This window comes from Elephantulus edwardii, unplaced genomic scaffold (assembly GCF_000299155.1).
Source record: "Elephantulus edwardii isolate Elephantulus edwardi_28Jun2011 unplaced genomic scaffold, EleEdw1.0 scaffold00021, whole genome shotgun sequence".
Taxonomy (NCBI): domain Eukaryota; kingdom Metazoa; phylum Chordata; class Mammalia; order Macroscelidea; family Macroscelididae; genus Elephantulus; species Elephantulus edwardii.
The window spans coordinates 11,601,088-11,620,227 of record NW_006399771.1 but is presented as its reverse complement, the minus strand read 5'-3'; the positions used below and the strand labels follow the sequence as shown (position 1 = coordinate 11,620,227).

Sequence of the window (19,140 nt, the reverse complement as noted above, 5' to 3'; positions counted from 1 at the left end):
TGAAGAGCAATGACATCAGTCTGAAGACTAAAGTGTGCCTGATCCAGGCCATAGTCTTTGCAATTGGTTGCTATGCAACAGAAATCTGGACAATAAATAGTGATTACAGAAAGATAATTGATGCCTTTGAGATGTGGTGCTAGAGAAGAGTATTGAATACCCCATGGACTGCCAGGAGAACAAACAGGTTCATCCTGCAGAGGGTGAAAACAGGTGCTCTTTGGAGGCAAGTGTTCTGAGACTTTGTCTGACATACTTTGGACATATTGCAAGAAGGGGCCAGTCCTTGGAGAGGGACATCCCACTTGGAAGGGTGTACAGCACAAGAGAGGAAGACCTTTGATGAAATGGATTAATGCAGTGACTGGAGTAAAGAGAGGAGGTGGTTAAGAGCCAATAAGATTGGCACAGAAAAGATCAGGTTTCAGGACTGTTGTATATAGAGTCGCTGTGATTCACAAACAACTTGATGAAGTTGCTATGAGTCATAACAACAACATGAATAAAACATTGTAAAAAATTCTATCATTCTATCTCTGGCCTCACTTCTGTCACCTACATCATGTTTTACACTACTGAACCTTCTTTTCTGTTATCAAATTTTGCATTCCAGTCGTCCATTATTATTAGTGTATCTCAGTTGCATGTTTGATTTCTTGCTGCAAAAGTTGGGAAAAAAATCCATTTCCTTGCCATTGTGAACAAAGCTGCAATAAACATGGGTGTACGTATATGTGCTTGGGTGGCAGTTATATTCTCTTTGGGGTATATTCCCAATAGTGGAATTGCTGGGTCAAATGGTATCTCTATTTGCAACTTTTTGAGAAAGTGCCACACTGCCTTCCACAATGGTTGTACTGTTTTACATTCCCACCAACAGTGAATAAGGGTTCCAGATTTTCCACAACCTCGCCAGCATTTGTTGGTTGTGGTTCTGTTAAATTTTGCTATTCTTACTGGGGTGAGATGATATCTCATAGTTGTTTTGATTTGCATCTCTCTTAGAGCTAGGGATTTTGAACATGTCTTCATGTGCTTGTTGGCCATCTGAATGTCTTCTTTGATGAAGTGTCTGTTCATATCCTGGGCCCATTTTCAACTGGATTATTTACCTTTATCTTTTGTTGTGTCAAGCATTTTATAAATTCTAGATACAAGTCCCTTATCTGACATGCCATTATGAAATACTTCTTTCCCAGTTTGCTTCCCTTTTTACCCTGTTGGGGAAGTTTTTGGATGTGCATAGGATTTGAGTCTTAGAAGGTCTCGTTCAACTATTTTATCTTCTCCTGGTTGTAGATTTTCCAGGATACTTGGAAGACTGTATATGTTGTGGATTAGAACTCCTAGAGTTCTTCCAAGCTTTTCTTTAATTAAGTTTATAGTCCTTGGTTTAAGTCCTATATCCATCATCCATCTTGAGTTGTTTTTTGTATATAGAGTGAGATGTTCACAACAGCAAGGAGTTGGAAGCAACCTAAGTGCCCATCAACAAATGAATGGCTAGAGAAGCTGTGGTATATTCACACAATGGAATACTATGCTGCAATGAAAAACAAGGAGCTCATGCAATGTTATTCAAAATGGGTGACCCTGGACATTATGCTGATTGAAGTATTTCAGTCACAAAAGGACAATTGTATGGTGCCTCTGTTGTAAAACAGGACTGACATCAGGGCTGCGGAGAGACTGAGAAAGATGGGATAAATAATGTATACTGCATTGAAACAGATGAGGGAGAAAACTGTTTAAAAGGGATATGTGATTAGGTATTTTTGTCATGACAGGAGTCCAGAGGTAAGGCTGTGTAGTGGAGTGGACGTGGGGGAAGAGATTGTAAAACAATGAAAGATTTTTTTTTAATTTTTCAAGGAGAAGAGTGTACTGGGGGGGAGGGGTGGGCAGGGAGAAAAGTCAAACAATGAATGAATGGAAATCCAAAGTCTTTGTAAATTTTCATTGAAATTAATAAAAACAAAGTCCATTTCCTCTTCTTTGGCTCTAGTTGTTGGTGCATATATTTGAATGACAATATAAGCAGTTTTCCTTATATTCATATGAATATCACTAACATTTTATTTCAAGATAGATCTAGAAATGGCTTTTTAAGCTATGAATATAACCACTTCTCCCCCCCACACACACACCTTTTAATCTCCAGCATAATACATTAAATGATTGTCTCATTCAGAATGGGCCCTTTCTAATCCATCTCTTAATAGTAATGTCTTTCTTGCTTGGCACCACAATCAACACTCTTAATACCAGCAGTAAAGAAATCAAAAGACAAACTGCACTGGGAAAATCTTCTGTCAGGGACCTCTCCAGAGTGCTGAAAAGCAACATGGTCTTCACAATTACTTGGTATGCATCAGAGAGTTGGATAGTGACTAAGGGCAACAGAAGAAGAATGGATGCCTTCAAATTGTGGTGCTGGAGAAGAGTTTTGAACACACCATGGACTGCCAAGAAAACAAATAGTTCTTGGAGATGGCAAAATCAAGGCTTTCCTTGGAGGCTAAGATTTTGAAGCTCTATCTCACATACTTTGAACAAGTGGCCAGGAGAGACCGGTCCTTGGAGAAGGATATCATACTTAGAAAGGTGGAGGAACAGTGCATGAGAGGAAGACCCCAGAAAAAAATGGATTGATACAGTGATAGGAGCAGTGAGGATTGGTGTCTCAGAATAGTGAGACTGGCTCAGGACAGGGCTCCGTTCAGAGCTGACATACATAGGGTAGCTGTGGTTTGCAGGCAACTCGAAGACACATAACAACAACAACAAAAACAGTATGTAAATTTTTATGTGTTTCATTTATTTCTTAATAATGTCCACCTATCCTTTCATACATCTCACATTTTACATTTAAATTATTAGTGCCTGCTTAAAAGTGTTCCTCCTTGTTTGTGCTTCTCAATATGAGGGCTCTGTGTCAGGTACCATATTTGTTAGTCTACTCTGTGCTCAATTACAGCTTGCTTGAATCCACAACCAACACTCGTGACGCTAGAAGTCAGAAACTCAAAAGAGGAATTCCATTAGGGAAATCTGCTGTCAGGGACCTCTCCAAAGTGCTAAAGAGCAACAAAGTCATTCTAGATTCAGGCCATGGTTTTCCCAATTACATGCTATACATCAGAAAGCTAGACAGTGACTACGGAAGACAGAAGAAAAATCAATGTCTTTGATATGTGGTGCTGGAGAAGAGTACTTAACATACCATGCATCATTGAAAGAACTCACAGTTCTGTCCTAGAGAGGGTAAAACCAGGATGCTCCTTGGAGGCAAGGATTTTTTTTTTAAATGGAACAAAACAATGAGATTTATGAGGAAAGGAAGTTGAAGAAAGGAAGGGGCAAAACATATCTCACACTACAAGTCCAGACTTTAGCCCAACAGTTTCAAGGCACAATTGCTCAATAACTCCAGGCTCTGGTTTCAATTCAGCAGTCAAATCTAAATAATCCAACAAGTTTGGCATCAGAGTAGTCATAACAAAACTATCAAGCAATGTTAACCACAGGGCAGTTAGAAGTCAGTTTCTCCTTCAAACACCAAGTAAGAACAGCCAGACCTTTAACTGTGACCAGCACTAATGCAAGAAGCCTCAGGTCATACCTTGTCACTCTTTGTCCACAGTAATACCACACTCCCAGGGTCTCACATTCATCAGGTTCTTACTGCCACAAGCCTTGTTCACCTCAAGTCTTGCCTACTCAAATTGTGTTGCCCAGTATAGTAGTCATCCTTCTTCTTATCCTAGTTCCACAGGTATTGATAATTTGCAAGACCATCCTGATTTGCAAGTAAGGTAGCTGGAGATCAGAGGCAGCTAACTATAATGGCTAAAAACCAGCCAACTTTAAGGTAACATCACAGCCCACCTTCTGACTTTTCTTAGCCATTGTTTCTTATCATTTAAAGATGAGTCTTCTTCTTACCATCACCTATACTAAGGGAAATATATAAGCCAATTACTTTACTCCTTATGTTATAATGCCTCCATCTTAGATGTTGTTGTTGTTGTTGTTATGTGCCGTTGAGTCTCTTGTGACTCATAGATGGTCAATTTTAATTTGTCTAATCTTATCAAACCAGTGTTGTTGTTGCTACTGTTTACTGTTGGGTTGGAATTGACCTATAGCTGACCCTCTGGCAGGTTTTCAGATGCAGCTAATGACACGAGTGGAAATGCTCTGAGGAAACAAGCATGCCTTTTTCTCTGAAGCATCTTCTGTTACAGTTGAATTTATGTCTATAAACAAAGGCCCAGTAGAGAGCAATCATCTGGTCCCTGCAAATTAACACTAGCTCTCAGAATGAAACGTCTCCTAATCTGGTTGAGTTCTGGTCAACACATCTTCAGCAATCTAGCTTCAGTGACTAGATTTAAAGGGGAATCATCTACCAGCTCAGTAGAATTTGACAGAGCGTGGAGCATAGCCTAATAAAGATTAAGTCCCCCCACCCCAGACTGTAAGGAGTGTTACACTTGAGGAAAAAGCAGACAAACAGAAAAAGAGACTTTTCTAATAAAACTGAAGCAAGAAAAAGCTCACAAGTTTGCTAAACTAGTGTTGACAACCTGGCTCTACTTGATTGGAGGAGGGAAGTAGCACCTGAACTCACTTTCCAGGACTTTGAAAGTTAAAAGAAGCTGGAAATTATTTTAAAATTGTGGTAACCACTTACGTCCACCTGAAGAATGGGAGTGGTAATGAAGAGACAGGTCTTGTTCTTTCAACATTGTCCACCTAACTCAATGAATGTAAAAGGGATACTGGTTTGTGAAGCAGGGAGTCCTGGGAATCTCTCATGTGCTGACTTGGCTTATGTGAGACTAAAGGTGAATAAAGGGACCCGTAAGTATGAAACAGGAGGTAAGGATTTTGAAGCTCTGTATCACATACTTTGGACACTTGGCCAAGAGGGACCAGTCCTTTGAGAAGGTTATCATGCTTGGAAGGGTGGAGGGATAGCACAGGAGACGAAGACCCTGGATGAGATTGATTGACACAGTGATGCTGGCTCAGGATAGGGTGGGGTTCAAAGACACTGTACATAAAATCACTATGAGTTGCAGGCCACTTGATGGCACACAATAACAACATGTTTGATTATTACTAAAGTAACTGCTTGAGAGCATATGCTTCTTCTTATTTGCACTTATATTGCTTGCTATGCATGTGAGAACTGGACAATGAATAAGGATGATAGAATCAATGCCTTTGAGTTGTGGTGCTGAGGACAGTACTGAACATTGACTGCTAAAGAACAAAAAGCTCCCAGATTTCTCCTTAGAGCAAAGATCTTGAATCTCTGTCTCAGGTACCTTGGGCATATGGCCCCAAGGGACCAGTCCTTGGAAAAAGACATCATGCTTGGAAGAGTAGAGTGTCGTTTTAAGGTGAAGACCATCTTATTTAGAAGGAGGTGAAGCTCCTGAATGAGATTGATATAGTAACTGTGGCTATGAAGTCAGGTATATCAGAGATGGTGATGTTGGCTCAGGATAAGGCATGTTTCAGAGCCATTATTCCTTGGGTTGCTATGAGTTGTAGTCAATTCATTGGCACATAACAATAATAACAAGAATCATAGTACTAGCTGTACAATTGACTACATAGTACTGGTAGCCAGAGTGCTCCTTGGAGGCAAAAATAACACTGCTTCATCTCACACACTTTGAGTATGTTGCTAGTAGAGGTTATTCCTTGGATAGGGACAGCATGGTTGCTGATGTGGAGGGCTGATGAAAGGAAGACCTTCAACCAGATGAATGAATACGATGATTGCAACAATGAGTTTGAGCATTTCAGAGATCATGAACATAGCACATGATAAGATAGGGTTAAGCTCTGTTATTCATAAGGTCTCTATGAGTCATGCTTGCATGATGGCACCTAATAGCAAAAAATCATACTACTTTCCAAAGTTTATATTCAATACCTACAAACATGTATGCATTCCCCCCCAGTGTCTTAATATCTGCTTCCAGCTATTAACATCTTGCTTATCTGAATATTCTACTCATTAAAGGATGGGTTTGAAAGAATATCATTAATTTGGTAGGCAGAGATTTGACAAGAATGTAAAGTTAGTCTTTAGTTAGTGTAGTTTTTGGCTATATTTGAACATTGATAAATATATTTTCCTTGGCTCAAAATAAAAATGAGATCACATTAAAGAACCTTTCAAATATAACCAAATCTCTTTTCATATATGGCCCATGCAATAAAATCCCTAGACCGAAAAGACTACTTTTAAGTCATTTCTGATTCATAGCAACTTTATATAACAGAATTAACAGCCCCACAGGGTTTAGAGAAGAAGAGTGGTTTCAGTTGTCTCATACAGAGCAGCTGGTGAGTTTGCACTGTCAATCTTTCGATTAGTAATTGACTGTTTTATCCATTATTCCAACATTTGCATCAATATGGAATAATAGCTTTATAAATTGTAATTGACATTGAATTACAATGTGTGAAACAAATGGTAATGGTAAGAATGAATAGACACAATAGCAAATGGTAGGCTTGGATCAGGAGAGGTAGAGATATTATAAAATATGCTTAGTTATGTTGTTGTTATATGCCATAGAATGAACTATTACTTCTATTCACCCTATGAACAATACCAATGAATCCTGCTCTATTCTAACCAAAGTCACTGTCTTAGACACTCTTCCCCCCATTGACACAGTCATTGTGACAATCTATCTCATCCAGGGTCTTTCTCTCCTGTGTTGACCCCTCTACCTTCCCTAGTTCTGCATTTTTATAATTTTGCAAAAATCAAACAATAAAACATGTGTGAAATGTTTTGAAACTATTTACTACCATTTTTGAGGTTTTTATTTTTATAAAACCATAAACGATATTAAGAACAATCACTTGGCTAACTGACAGGAAGAGATCTATATTTTTTCCCATTCCAAAGAAAGGTGACCCAACAGAGTATTGAAATTATAGAGCAATCTCACTGATTTCACATGCAAGCAAGATTCTACTGAAGTTTATCCAAAAACGACTAGAACAGCACATCAGCAGAGAACTGCCAGAAGTCCAGGCTGAGTTTAGAAGGGGTCGTGGTAGCTAATGTTAGATGGATCTTAGCTGAAAGCAGAGAATACCAGAGGAATGTATATCTGTGTTTCATTGATTGTGCAAAGTGTTTGACTGTGTGGATCATAACAAACTGTGGCTGACTCTTAGAAGAATGGAAATCCCAGAACACTTGATCGTGCTAATGCAAAACCTATACTTGGACCAAGAGGCAGTTGTCAAAACAGAACAAGCAAACACTGCATGGTTCAAAATTGGGAAGGGCATATGCCAGAGATGTGTCCTGTCTCCATATCATTTCAACCTGTATGCAGAACAGATTATCTGGGAGGCTGTGCTGTATGAGGAGAAATGTGGGTCAGGATTGGTGAAAGATCTATCAACAATCTGCTTTATGCAGATGACACAATCCTGCTACCTGAAATTAAGGAGGACCTGAAGCACTTGCTGCTGAGGGTCAAGGACTGCAGCCTTCAATGTGGACTGAGGCTCAATGTCAAGAAGCAAAGATTCTCACCACTGGACCAATTGGCAGCATCAGGCTGGATGATGAAGAGTTTGAGATTGTTCACAGCTTGAGTTTGCTTGGCTCCACAGTCAACACTCTTGGCACCCAGACAGGAAATTAAAAGACGTATAGCAGTGGGAAAGTCTGCTGTTAGGGACCCCTCCAAAGTACTGAAGAGGAATGGTGTCTCTCTGGAGACTAAGGTGCATCTGATACTGGCCATGGTCTTTGCAATCACTTGTTATGCATCAGAGAGCTGGACGATGACTAGGAAGGATAGAAGGAGAATTGATGCCTTTGAGCTGTGGTGCTGGAGAAGAGTATTGAGTGTATCATAGACTGCTAAGAAGACAAGCAGATTCATCTTTGAGAGGGTTCAACCAGGCTGCTCCTTGGAGGCAAGGATTCTGAGGCTTTGTCTGACATACTTTGTACACGTTGTAAGGAGGGACTGGTCCTCAAGAGGGACATCATGCTTGGGAGGGTGGAGGGACAGCCCAGGAGGGGAAGACCCTCTATGAGGTGGATTGATTCAGCAACTGGGATAATCGGGATAGATTCATTGGAGACAGTGCGATTGGCACTGGACAGAGCAGAGTTTAAGGCTGTTGTACATGGGTTGCTATGAATTGCAAGTGACTCGACAGCACACAACAACAACAAAAATGATATTAGGATAATTTATTGGAATGCCCTCAAATTAATTACAAGAGACAGTTGTTTTTGACAGCAACTCTAGTGATAATCTTCATTCCTTTAATTCACTCATATTTTTGAGATGGGAGGAGGTGCTTCTGTAGTGACAGTGAAAAATGACCACAGCATTCAGCTCTGACAGCAAATAAGAGTCTAGTATATTACTTTTCATAGAATTGAGACAAAACAAAAACTGAACAGAAGAGAGTGGAATTACAAAATTCGAAAAAAAGTCATTACTTAACAACATCTTTCACGACATATGATTTATTTGTGATATGTGGTTATGTGCCATCAAGTTGACTGTGACTCACAGTGATCCTAAGTACAATAGCTTTGAATTCTGTCCTATTCTGAGACAGCCTCACTGACTCTGATACACATACCTCCATAGAAATATAATTTTACAAATGCATAAAAACAGTTATCATTGAGTCAGTTCCATCTTATGGCTACTATGTACCTGTGATGTTTAAAACAAAGTATATTAAGTCTTTTTACCACACAGAAGCTCACTTAAATACATGGACTTTAAATACATGTTAAAGGCAAGAAAAAAAATATCATGTATAAGCCACAGAGTCCAGGACAAAACTACTTAATACCTAAGATTCCTCCTCAGTGAAAAGGATAATGGAAATAAAAGGAGTTAAAATATGTGGAATACTTATTGCTTTGTAAACACTTGGTGCTCTGTGCAAGTGTTGGAAAGCATAATCAGATTTGTTTTGGAAGAAAAGTCAGACAATTTACACAAAATCAGCCACTGGAAACTCTACATAGTTCTACACTGGCACGCTTTGAGTCGCCTGGAATCAAAATTAACTCCTCCTAAAATTCCTATTTTCAATTGTTGAGAGAGTATAACCCATTTAAATTTCATTGTTCATGAGAGACCTTTTTGATCTCTTATTGTGTGTGTGCTCATAGTTAGTACAAGTGATACCGTCCGCTATGAGTTGTCCTATGGGCTGTTTCTCTGTGCTATTTCTCTCAGTGTACAGGCATGTGCCAATTCTTTACTGTGAAAAAAAAAGAGATACACAACTTTATCAGAATCTTGGGAACTGGCACATCCTTTTATACTTTGAATTTGCTAACAGTCTAACACTAATCAAACTGTCATTAGGTGTGAAAAAAGAAATATTAGCATTTGACTATCTCTCCATGACCAAGGAGTGGGTGTTTATAGCAAGGAGAAAAACACAATATGTAAAAAGGACAACTATTACATAAATCTATAATGATCGTTATATTTAGGACTGCTTAATGTTGCATTCTAGGGGGAAAGAAAACATGAAAACAGTCTAATTTCTTTGTGATTTTTTTTTCCTTGAGGGGGAGACACGAGGGGGAGTGTTTGTTATGTAATTTAAGGAATTATTATATAATTAATATTTTAACTAGGAAAATTTCATATATCTAACTTACTTGAGATAAGCAATAGAAAAAATCTTCCATATCATTATTTTAGGGAAAATAGAAAGAGTATTTCCAAACTGACTCACGTTTTCAACCTAAGTATGTAACACATAAAATCAATTCTGTTATTTTAAAGAAACTGTATTTTTTACTTGGAATTTTTAGTAAGTATTAAGGTGTAGTTTGCTTTTATTTATTCATTACCTAATATATTTTTACAGGTGAAATAGCCACAGACACAACTGGGATCTATGAAGTTTAAAATAATGAAAATGGAGACTTTTTTTTCCAAATCTTTTAGTTTTCTAAGTAACATTAGGAAGAAATGCCACACTGCATGCTATTTCTTATAACTGATCGCTTTAAGTTTTAACAAATCTTTTACTTCATTTTATAATTTAACTATTGGCTTTGGTGTCATTTTAACTAAGAATATAGGCTCTAGATATAATTACCTTACCCTTTAAACTCCTTCTTGCCATGAACAAACGTTGCCTTAAGGCAACGTCTTCTGAGCTCATTTTCCTCAGCTATAAAATGAGGTTGGATAATTGTAACATTTTCATCACAGAGCTGTTGTTGTTGTTGTTGTGTATGTATGATTGAAATGAACTCATAGTTGATCCTCAAGTATGTTTTCTGAGGCTGTAAATCACACAGAAATAGAATTTCCATCTTTCTCCCATGTTCAAAGTCAAATGTGCTTTTTAACAACCGGGACTTTGGATTGGCAGCATCTTTCCTTACCTAGCCTCCGAACCTCCCTCAAAAGGCTATAGGGTGTAGTAAATGACACAATGGGTAGTACAGGTCCTAATCAAGGATTTTGATATATTTTAAAACATTGCAACAATGAGGGAGAGAATTGTTTAAAAGGGATATATGATTAGGTGTTAATGTCATGACAGGAGAACAGAATGAAGGATGCACAGTGCAATGGACTTGGGGGGAGGTATTGCATAGCAATGAAAGAGATTTACTTTTCAAGGAGAAAAGTGAATTGGGGGGAGGGGGTGGTCAGGGAGAAAAGTGCCACAATGAATGATTTGAAACCCTAAGTCTCTGTAAACTTTCATTAAAAGTAATTTAAAAAAGGAATGTTAATGGAAATCTATGGAAAAATCTTCAAGTCTATTTTCTTCTACCTGCTCTTCTACACTTGGCTATCATATGCTACATTAGAAAGTGGAATCAAAGGCATTGACAAGAAGATAATAATAAGCCATAATAAATCACCAAGCAGTTAAAACTGCCATCATCCAACAACTTTAAATTTGTGTGGAGAAATAGTGTAAGTTAAAATACAAATAAAGAAAAAAAGAGAAACAAATGGGGGAGAAAATCTATTTGACAGTTGATAGCATGATCAATGCTGACCTTGTTATGACCTGCTTGAAAATCTTGTGATAACTATGGTCTGGTCAAAATTTCCTGAAAATATATGCTTTATATTAACAGTGTGTGAATTCTTTTCTCATAAAATAAAATCTTCGTTAATAAGGACAAAAAATAGAGTTAATCATATCACCATTATGTTTGCAATACTATATCTCATTAGAAATGCAAACTTACAGTTTATGGAGCTGAATTTTTTCTATTACTCTCCAATGCCTAGCATTTTTTCCCCACCTCTCTCTCTCATTGTCAAGTCAGAAATGAATCACAGCCGACCCTTTAAGGGTTTTTTTGGCATATGAATCACATAGGGAAAAAATGTCTTTCTCCCTTGAAGCCTCTGATGAACTTTGAACCTCCAGAGAAATGTACACTTGGAGTTAGGAGCATAAATCAATATTATGCAACCAGAGCTCACTGTAAAATGATTACTGTTGTTGTATACTGTAGAGTTGGAACCGACTCACAGCTGACTCTCCAGCGGGTTTTCAAAGGCAGTTAATCACACAGGAGGAGATTGCCCATCCTTCTCCCAAGGAGCTGCTGGTGGCCTCAAACCTCATGCCTTTGGGATTGCAGTGCAGACTATTAATTATATCTTATATGTTTAGTATTAATATTTAAATTAGAATATAACTTAAAATATTTTTCTCCAAATACATAGGTAAATTGAACTTTTATGCACATGGTATCATTATTTTTGGTAAATACTACACTGATTCACGAGTAGTAAGGCAATTTATATTTCTATGAAATTCTGTGACTATTTCTCCTGAACTAGATAATATAACAAGTTGGATACATTTCTGAACTTTAATGCTCAGGATGTAGCAAGCTATGGGTTTGATAAAATATATGGGTTTCTATAAGAAAACTGTAGTAAATTACATCAGTTTTGTGATATCAAAATAAGGATTTTTCTAAATTAAAAAGGCACACATATTTTTATCTTTAGCAAACAGAATTGTATTCTCTCACAGTTTATTACTATTGCTATTGAGCATCGTCCAATCAGCCACATGCATAGCAACATTTTGAACAGCAGATCTGAACCTTGTCCTATCCTGTGTCATCCTCATAATATCGGATATGCTCAAGCCCACTGTTACAGTCACTGTGTCAGCCCACTCTGGTAAGAATCTTCATTTCTTTCTCTAACCCTCCACCTTTGCCAGGATATCTTTTTCCAAGGACTGGTCTTTCCCGAAAATATGTTCAAAGCATGTTTCACCACCTTTGCCTCCAAGGAGCACCCCAACTGCACTTGTTTCAAAACAGACTCCCTTGTTCTTTTGGCATAGTCAGCACTCTTCTCCAACACCACAACTCAAGGCATCCATTTTCCTTCGGTTATCCTTATTCATTGCTTGATTTTCAGATATAGAGGAAGTAACTGAAAAGACATGGCATGTGTATTTTAATTGCTGTATTAGGAAACTGTTCTAGAAGTTTCCTATTTTTTATATATTTTCCTTATTCCTTTTTAAAAAGAAATATTTCATAGGGGCTATTTGGGTGCCATGGTTCAATCCAATTTTTCAGTATCCCAAAAATGAAACCCTTACTTCTCTCCAAAATTTTTTACTTATTGCCAATCTCAAGTTTCCAGGGCATGCCTTTTTACAAGAAATATAATATTTTGATAGTCTGAACTTTATTACAGACAATGGCTGTCCTTTACTTTGCATAAAACCAAATACCGGAAAGAATAAGACGAATGTCTAAGGCAACATAGTGGTTTTGTAGCCATCCTTTATGTGGCTTGTCTTGTTTGAATCATGTAATATATTCTTCAAACTATTAGTTGATGTCTTTCTAAAATTCTAAAGCCTTGTTTTATTTTTATATGTGCTACTCAACTGTGTTGTTATTGCTGGGTTCCCTTTAACTGCCAACCGTAGTAATCCCTCATATAATAGAATAAAATAATGCCCAGTCCTGCACCATCCTCACAGTATTCTCATGTTTGAGTCCCTTATTGCAAACACTTTGTTGAGACTTTTGCTACATTATGCTGATCTTCTATTTTACCAACTCTGATTCCCTTCTCCATGCACAGAATCTTTTGGATAACAAGCCCATAGGATGTGAGATGAAGTCTTCTCATCCTGGCTTCCTTCACAAGACCATTCATTCTAAATTGAAAGGTTGGTGAAATTAATTCCAAGCCAATTTAACTTTACACTTACTCTTGTGTTGTTTCTTTCCGCTTTAAGTTCAGATATTTCTTCTTCCTTTTCTAGAAGTTGTTCCCTGCAGGCATTTAATTCTTTAGTCAATGCAGCAAATTCCTGGGAAGAAAATACACATATTTGAAAATATATTGTATACATCTCATGCTTTAAGAACACTCTTTACAACTTTAACAGAAAAAATATTCGAAATAGAGTGTGAATGAAGAGACAGGAAAACACTAGTTGGTTGTTGTTATTAAGTATCTTAATTCATTTTTCCAAGCCTGGAAGCAGGAGTGGTATCCACTTCTGAAATGGCTTGCCTCGAGAAACTCTGTGTACGAACAGTGCTCAGGACTTTCGTTCATAGGGTCACTATGAGTTGTCTCTGACTCCATGACACCTAACAACAACAGCAGCAATAATTCATTTTTTCATCTATTTTATTGCAACATGTGGCTTGGAGTATTAGAGAAAATATATTTGGAAAATGTATCAACATAACTCACAATGGAGCTCTGCTGGTGTAGTCTGCAGAAAGCTGTGTCACTAACCAAAGACTAGCATCTCTGGCATGTTGGGTCCAAGAGTGACTCTCGGGACAGAGATGGGAAGTCTTCGCCTGTTGCTATATGTAACCACAATAACCCAATGGAGTGTTACTATGAGTTGGAACTGATCCATGGTAGTGAGTTGAGTTAGTGACTGTTCAGAAGAAACATCTGGCAACTACTTGAGAAAAATTAGGCACTGAACTCATGGAGTATGATTCCACTCTGACACACAGAGAGTAGAGAGTCACCATGAGTGATGCAATAGAGATAACAGGGAAATGTTGATGACATTGTTATGATTTTAAGCTTGGCTAATTATATGAACCTATAATTTCATTCCCGTGCAGCAATATTTAGACAAAATATGTAAGTCTATTAAAACAAAATAGATTCACTATTGAGGTATTAAGAATATTTGTGTTAACAAAATGAAAGAGAACCTGTTTCTTACAAAATAATAAATATATCTAAGTTGCGATTTTATGTGACACCAAGTGACCTGTGACTCACAATGGCCCTATGTATGATAGATCTGAGCTCTGTCCTTTCCTGAGCCAGTCTCACTGCCTCTGACACACCTGCCATTTCATCTTGGGTCTTCCTGTCCTGCATTCTCCCTCCACCCTTCCAAGCATGATGTCCTTCTCCAAGGACTGCTTCCTCTTGGCAATACATCCAAAGCATTTGAGATGGTAAATTATTTTATACATTTATATGCTCTTTGGTCTTTATTGCTCAAAAGTACGTTCTGTGTAAATTAGGACTTTCTTGGATCATTTCTGTGCTCTCAGTGTCTTAATACGTAGTCTGTATTTATGTGGTATTTGCTGTCAGTAAACTACCACAGGTACGTTTGTACCAAAAATTGGGTGTTCTATGGTAATAAATTCTTCCTGAAGTAAATGAAAATATGGGTGAATACTCATTTATTTTCTTCTTCAAAATCAGATAAGGATACATTTTTCACCAATGTGTTGAGAGTTCACACACGGGGTATGGAGGGAATTGCATAACAAGATGAGCAAAAAACCATTTAAAAGAAATATAAAATATAAAAAATTAGGTATTGTTTTCATGGTAACAGTCCAGAATAAGAGCTGCACAGCAAAGTGGAATGTGGAGGGGAAGGAAAGGGAGGAAATTGTGCAACAATGAAAGAATTCTTTTTCTTTTGTTTTTTCCCAAGAAAAAAGTGAACTGGGGGAGGCAGGTGGGGAGGAACATGTGCAACAATGAATAAATGGAAATCCAAGTTCTCTATAAACTTTTATTTAAATATCAATTAAAATAAAAAACCTAAAAAAAACCCTTAACAGTTCTAATGTAGTCTATAAGCCAAAATTATTGAAAATATAATTGAAAGACAGCAGACAGACCCATGTAATCATAAACTCTTCAGCAGGAGTCTTAACAAATTGATACTTGTCAAACTTTCAAAAATTGGGGAGAATTTAGCTCCAAGCTGAAATACATGTGGAAGATCAAAAGGAGAAAAATATAACCATTGGGGAATAGACAGATTTGGTTAACCTTACTTCGAGGAAGGCAAATTTAATAAAAAAAGTAAACGGACATGTTGATTATGCAAAGCTTGGAAATGTTTAGGGTTTATATTTTTGTTTGCTTCACACCACTTATTTTGCTGAATTTCTTTGAAAGGCTCAACCAAGTAAGTACTTCAAAGACCTCAGAGGAGCCTCCAGGGCTTAGAATCAAGATGAAAGAGTTCATTGTTAGATTTCAGCTCCCACTACAGTTAAATGTTTTCTCTCTTTATTACTGTCTACTTGTTGACATGCTTGTGAGCATATTTCACATGTGAAAAATAGAAATAAACACTGTAGGGGGAAAAAATTTCTTCTCTGAAAAACTAAACATTCTTTTTGTTGTTCCTGTTAAGTTAGAATGAAACCATAGCTGACCATCCAGTAGATTTTTAAAGGCAGTAAATTGGGGGGAGCTGGGATTGTCCACCCTTCTCACTCAGAGCAGCTGGTGGATGGATTCTAACTGAGCATCTTTGGGAGGGCAGTGCAGCTTCTTAACACTAAGTCACTGCAGAAACTGCAGAAAAAATGAAAGGAACAAGTACTGATCTCTTGGCCATAGAGACCCAAAGACTTTGCTACTGGTCCAAATACACCAGAGGTTCTGAGGGGGGAAAGATGAACACTCTTATCCTATTAGGATTTATAGCCTCAAAACCCTCCATGGATCCTATCAACATAGTAGTGGACTTAAGCAGGCTTTATCCCTGTGTGATTGAGACATGGGGGTTAGGGAGGGAAGTGAGAAGAAAAAAAAAGGGATAGATAATGAACACTGCTCTGGAATGGATGAAAGGAAGGATATTCTGAAAAGAAGGAACTATTAGAAATCACATGTAGAACAATTAAAAGCCTTCCAAGGGGAAGTGGGGAAGGAAGAGGAAGGACAAATGACTGAACAATATTTTTTTAAATGGAAAAATAATAGAAAACTACAACAACAACAAAACACCTCTTACAAAACAAAAAAATCTCAGTGGAGGATCCTTATGGGTGAGAACTGTCTCAATTCCAGTGAATTGTTGTTGTTGTTAGGTGCTGTCGAGTCGATCATGACTCATAGTGATCCTATGAACAAAAGATCTGAACCCTGTTAGGAGGTTTATTTACTATTTCATATTAATATTTCGTGATTGTTAACTATTGTTATATAGATTCTGACTCGTAGAGACTGGTGTGCAGACTAAATAAACCTATCCTCATAGAATTCTCAAGGTTGTGTATTTTAGAAGCAGATAATATGGACTTTCTTTAAAGACTCCTATGAATGGGCTTGAACTATAGATCTCAGCTAGCAACCTAGTGCTTAGCAGTTTGTGCCACTCGGGGACTCCATGACAATTATTGCTGCTGCTGTCATATGCATTGAGTCAGAATTAACTCATAGCTAATCCTCCAGTGCAATAACATCAACATAGAGATCAGCAGGCCTAGTAGACAGAAAACTATGCAACCAAGCCAAAGGTAAGTAATTTTTAATCCGCGGCCCTTGGGCCTGCCTTTATTGTTTTTGTTCCGACATTCCTCTAGGTCGTATAGCCCTGGTGTACAAGTTGCCGTCCAGCGGTCACTTGTGGTTGCTGTGAGGCTGAACACTGTGACACTGATGTGTCAAATGCTTTAATGGCTAGTTACCCAATGTGGACAGAGAGTGGGGCGGAGCTCCCCAACTAAAACAAGCTTGGAAGGAGGAGTGGCATCCACTTCCATAATAGCTTGCCTCCGGAAACCCTATGAACCTGGAGAGAGGATGAAAGGCACCCAAACGTCGAGGACTCTCCTTCATAGGGTTGCTATGAGTCGCCTACGACTAGACAGCACTTAACAACAACAACAACAATCCTCCAGTGGGTTTTCAAAAACTGCAAACTTTACAAGACGAAACCGTCTATCAGCTGCCCTTTGGGAGAAAGTTGGCAATCTCCATGCAACTTAAAGTCTCTGAAAACCTACTGGAGGGTCATTATCAGTTGGTATGATTAAAGGCACACATAAACCACACTAGATATTCCATATTGTTATCCAACTTCACAATTCAAAGGTCAACACCACAATTTAAAGGTATTGCATTGGCATCATATTTATATCTAATCCTCTCCAAAATACTGAAGAGCAACAATATTAGTCTGGAGACTAAAGTATGCCTGATACAGGCCATGGTCTATACAATCATTTGCTATGCACCAGAAAGTTGGACAATGACTAGGGAGGATAGAAGAAGAATTGAAGCCTTTCAGCTGTGGTGCTGGAGAAGAGTATTGAATATATCATGGACTTCTAAGAGAACAAACAGGTTCGTCCTGAAGAGGATAAAGTCAGGCTGCTCTTTTGAAGGCAATGATTCTGAAGCTTCATCTGGCATACTTCTACATGTTACAAGGTGGGATCAGTCCTTGGAGTGGGATATCATGCTTGGGAGGGTGGAGGGACAGTGTAGGAGAGGATGACCCTCAATGAGATGGATTGAAACAGTGACTGGGGTAATGGGGGTAGGTGTATTGGAACAATAAAATTGGCACAGGATAGAGCAGAGTTTAGGGCTGTTGTACACAGGGTCACTATGAGTCATAGGCCACTTGACGGCACATAACAACAATATTCAAAATGCATATTTCTTTGATTTTTCTTTTCTAGAGAACCAAGCATAAGACATTTTATTTCTAACTTCTTTTTGATGAGACAAGAAAAGGAACTGGATGGTGTTTAGGTACTTTTATGGAACTTTTTTATAATCAGTAGATGAATTATCAGCTTTTTAATTAGTGCAATATTAGGCTATAGGGTATACTTTCTGTGCAGTGTGGTATTAGAAAATTTTAAGCACTTCATATGGACTTAAAACCATATACTTTCACATATTTTCTCTGATGTCTCTCTATTCTGTATTTAACTCTCATTTTCATTGTCAACCTCACATGTATCATATATTGTCCTTAAAATAATGACAGCAAAGACAGTTAAAGATTAAGTCCTTATAATATATCAAACTTCTGCTAATTATCAGGGACACAGAGCTTAAAAGGAGTAAAATAATTTGCCCAAAAGTACACACTTAGTGGTGTATCTAGTCTTTGAACTCATAATCAATTTAATATAGATTTTTTTTGTTTTTAATTCTCCCTCTTCGATACAGGATTTTATAAATGGCTTCATCTGTTTCATATTTGACTTACTGGTGGCTCAAATAATTAAGTGATTAATTACTTGTGTTTAAACCAATACTTTCAAAGGCATGTTCAAAGAAAGATCTAGTGATCTGCTTCTGATAGGTCACAGCTGTGAAACTCCTGTGCAACAGTTCTATTCTGTACACGTGGGATTGCTTTAAACTGACTCAATTACATAGCAACTACTAACACACCATATTTTGAATACATAGGTACATATTCCAGCTTAGCCTGAATGACTAAAATGGTCATGTTGAAAAGTAACACTGCTGAAAAAAAAAATGACCAAATCTATCTGGTTCCAAAATCTGAATTCTTTAGTGTTTTCACCATTAGCTCATTATGCCCCAAAATTCACATTATGTTTCTCCACTATTCCAGCTGGTTGAACTTATGTTTCTAACTAATCATCCATACACATATCAATTTTGCACAATCAATGACTTATTCATAGCAAATACATTTTTTAAGAGACATAAACGCAGGTTATATACCTGGATTTCACCTGATAGTATGCATAGGAATCAGATTGATTACATATGTGGAAAGAACCGCTGGAGAAGCTCAATATCAGCTGCAAAAACTAGGCCAGGAGCTGATTGTGGAACA

At 37.7% G+C, this 19,140-nt stretch overlaps 1 protein-coding gene across 2 annotated transcripts in view; it reads right to left on the bottom strand.

The window, feature by feature from the left end:
• PPFIA2 (protein tyrosine phosphatase, receptor type, f polypeptide (PTPRF), interacting protein (liprin), alpha 2) overlaps positions 1-19,140 on the bottom strand; it is a 778,898-nt gene that overhangs the window by 341,557 nt on the left and 418,201 nt on the right. For both annotated transcript variants that reach the window (XM_006882537.1, XM_006882538.1), the window contains one exon: positions 13,279-13,380. In XM_006882537.1, the coding sequence (XP_006882599.1) occupies positions 13,279-13,380 (102 nt within the window). The remainder of the gene's footprint in view (positions 1-13,278; positions 13,381-19,140) is intronic.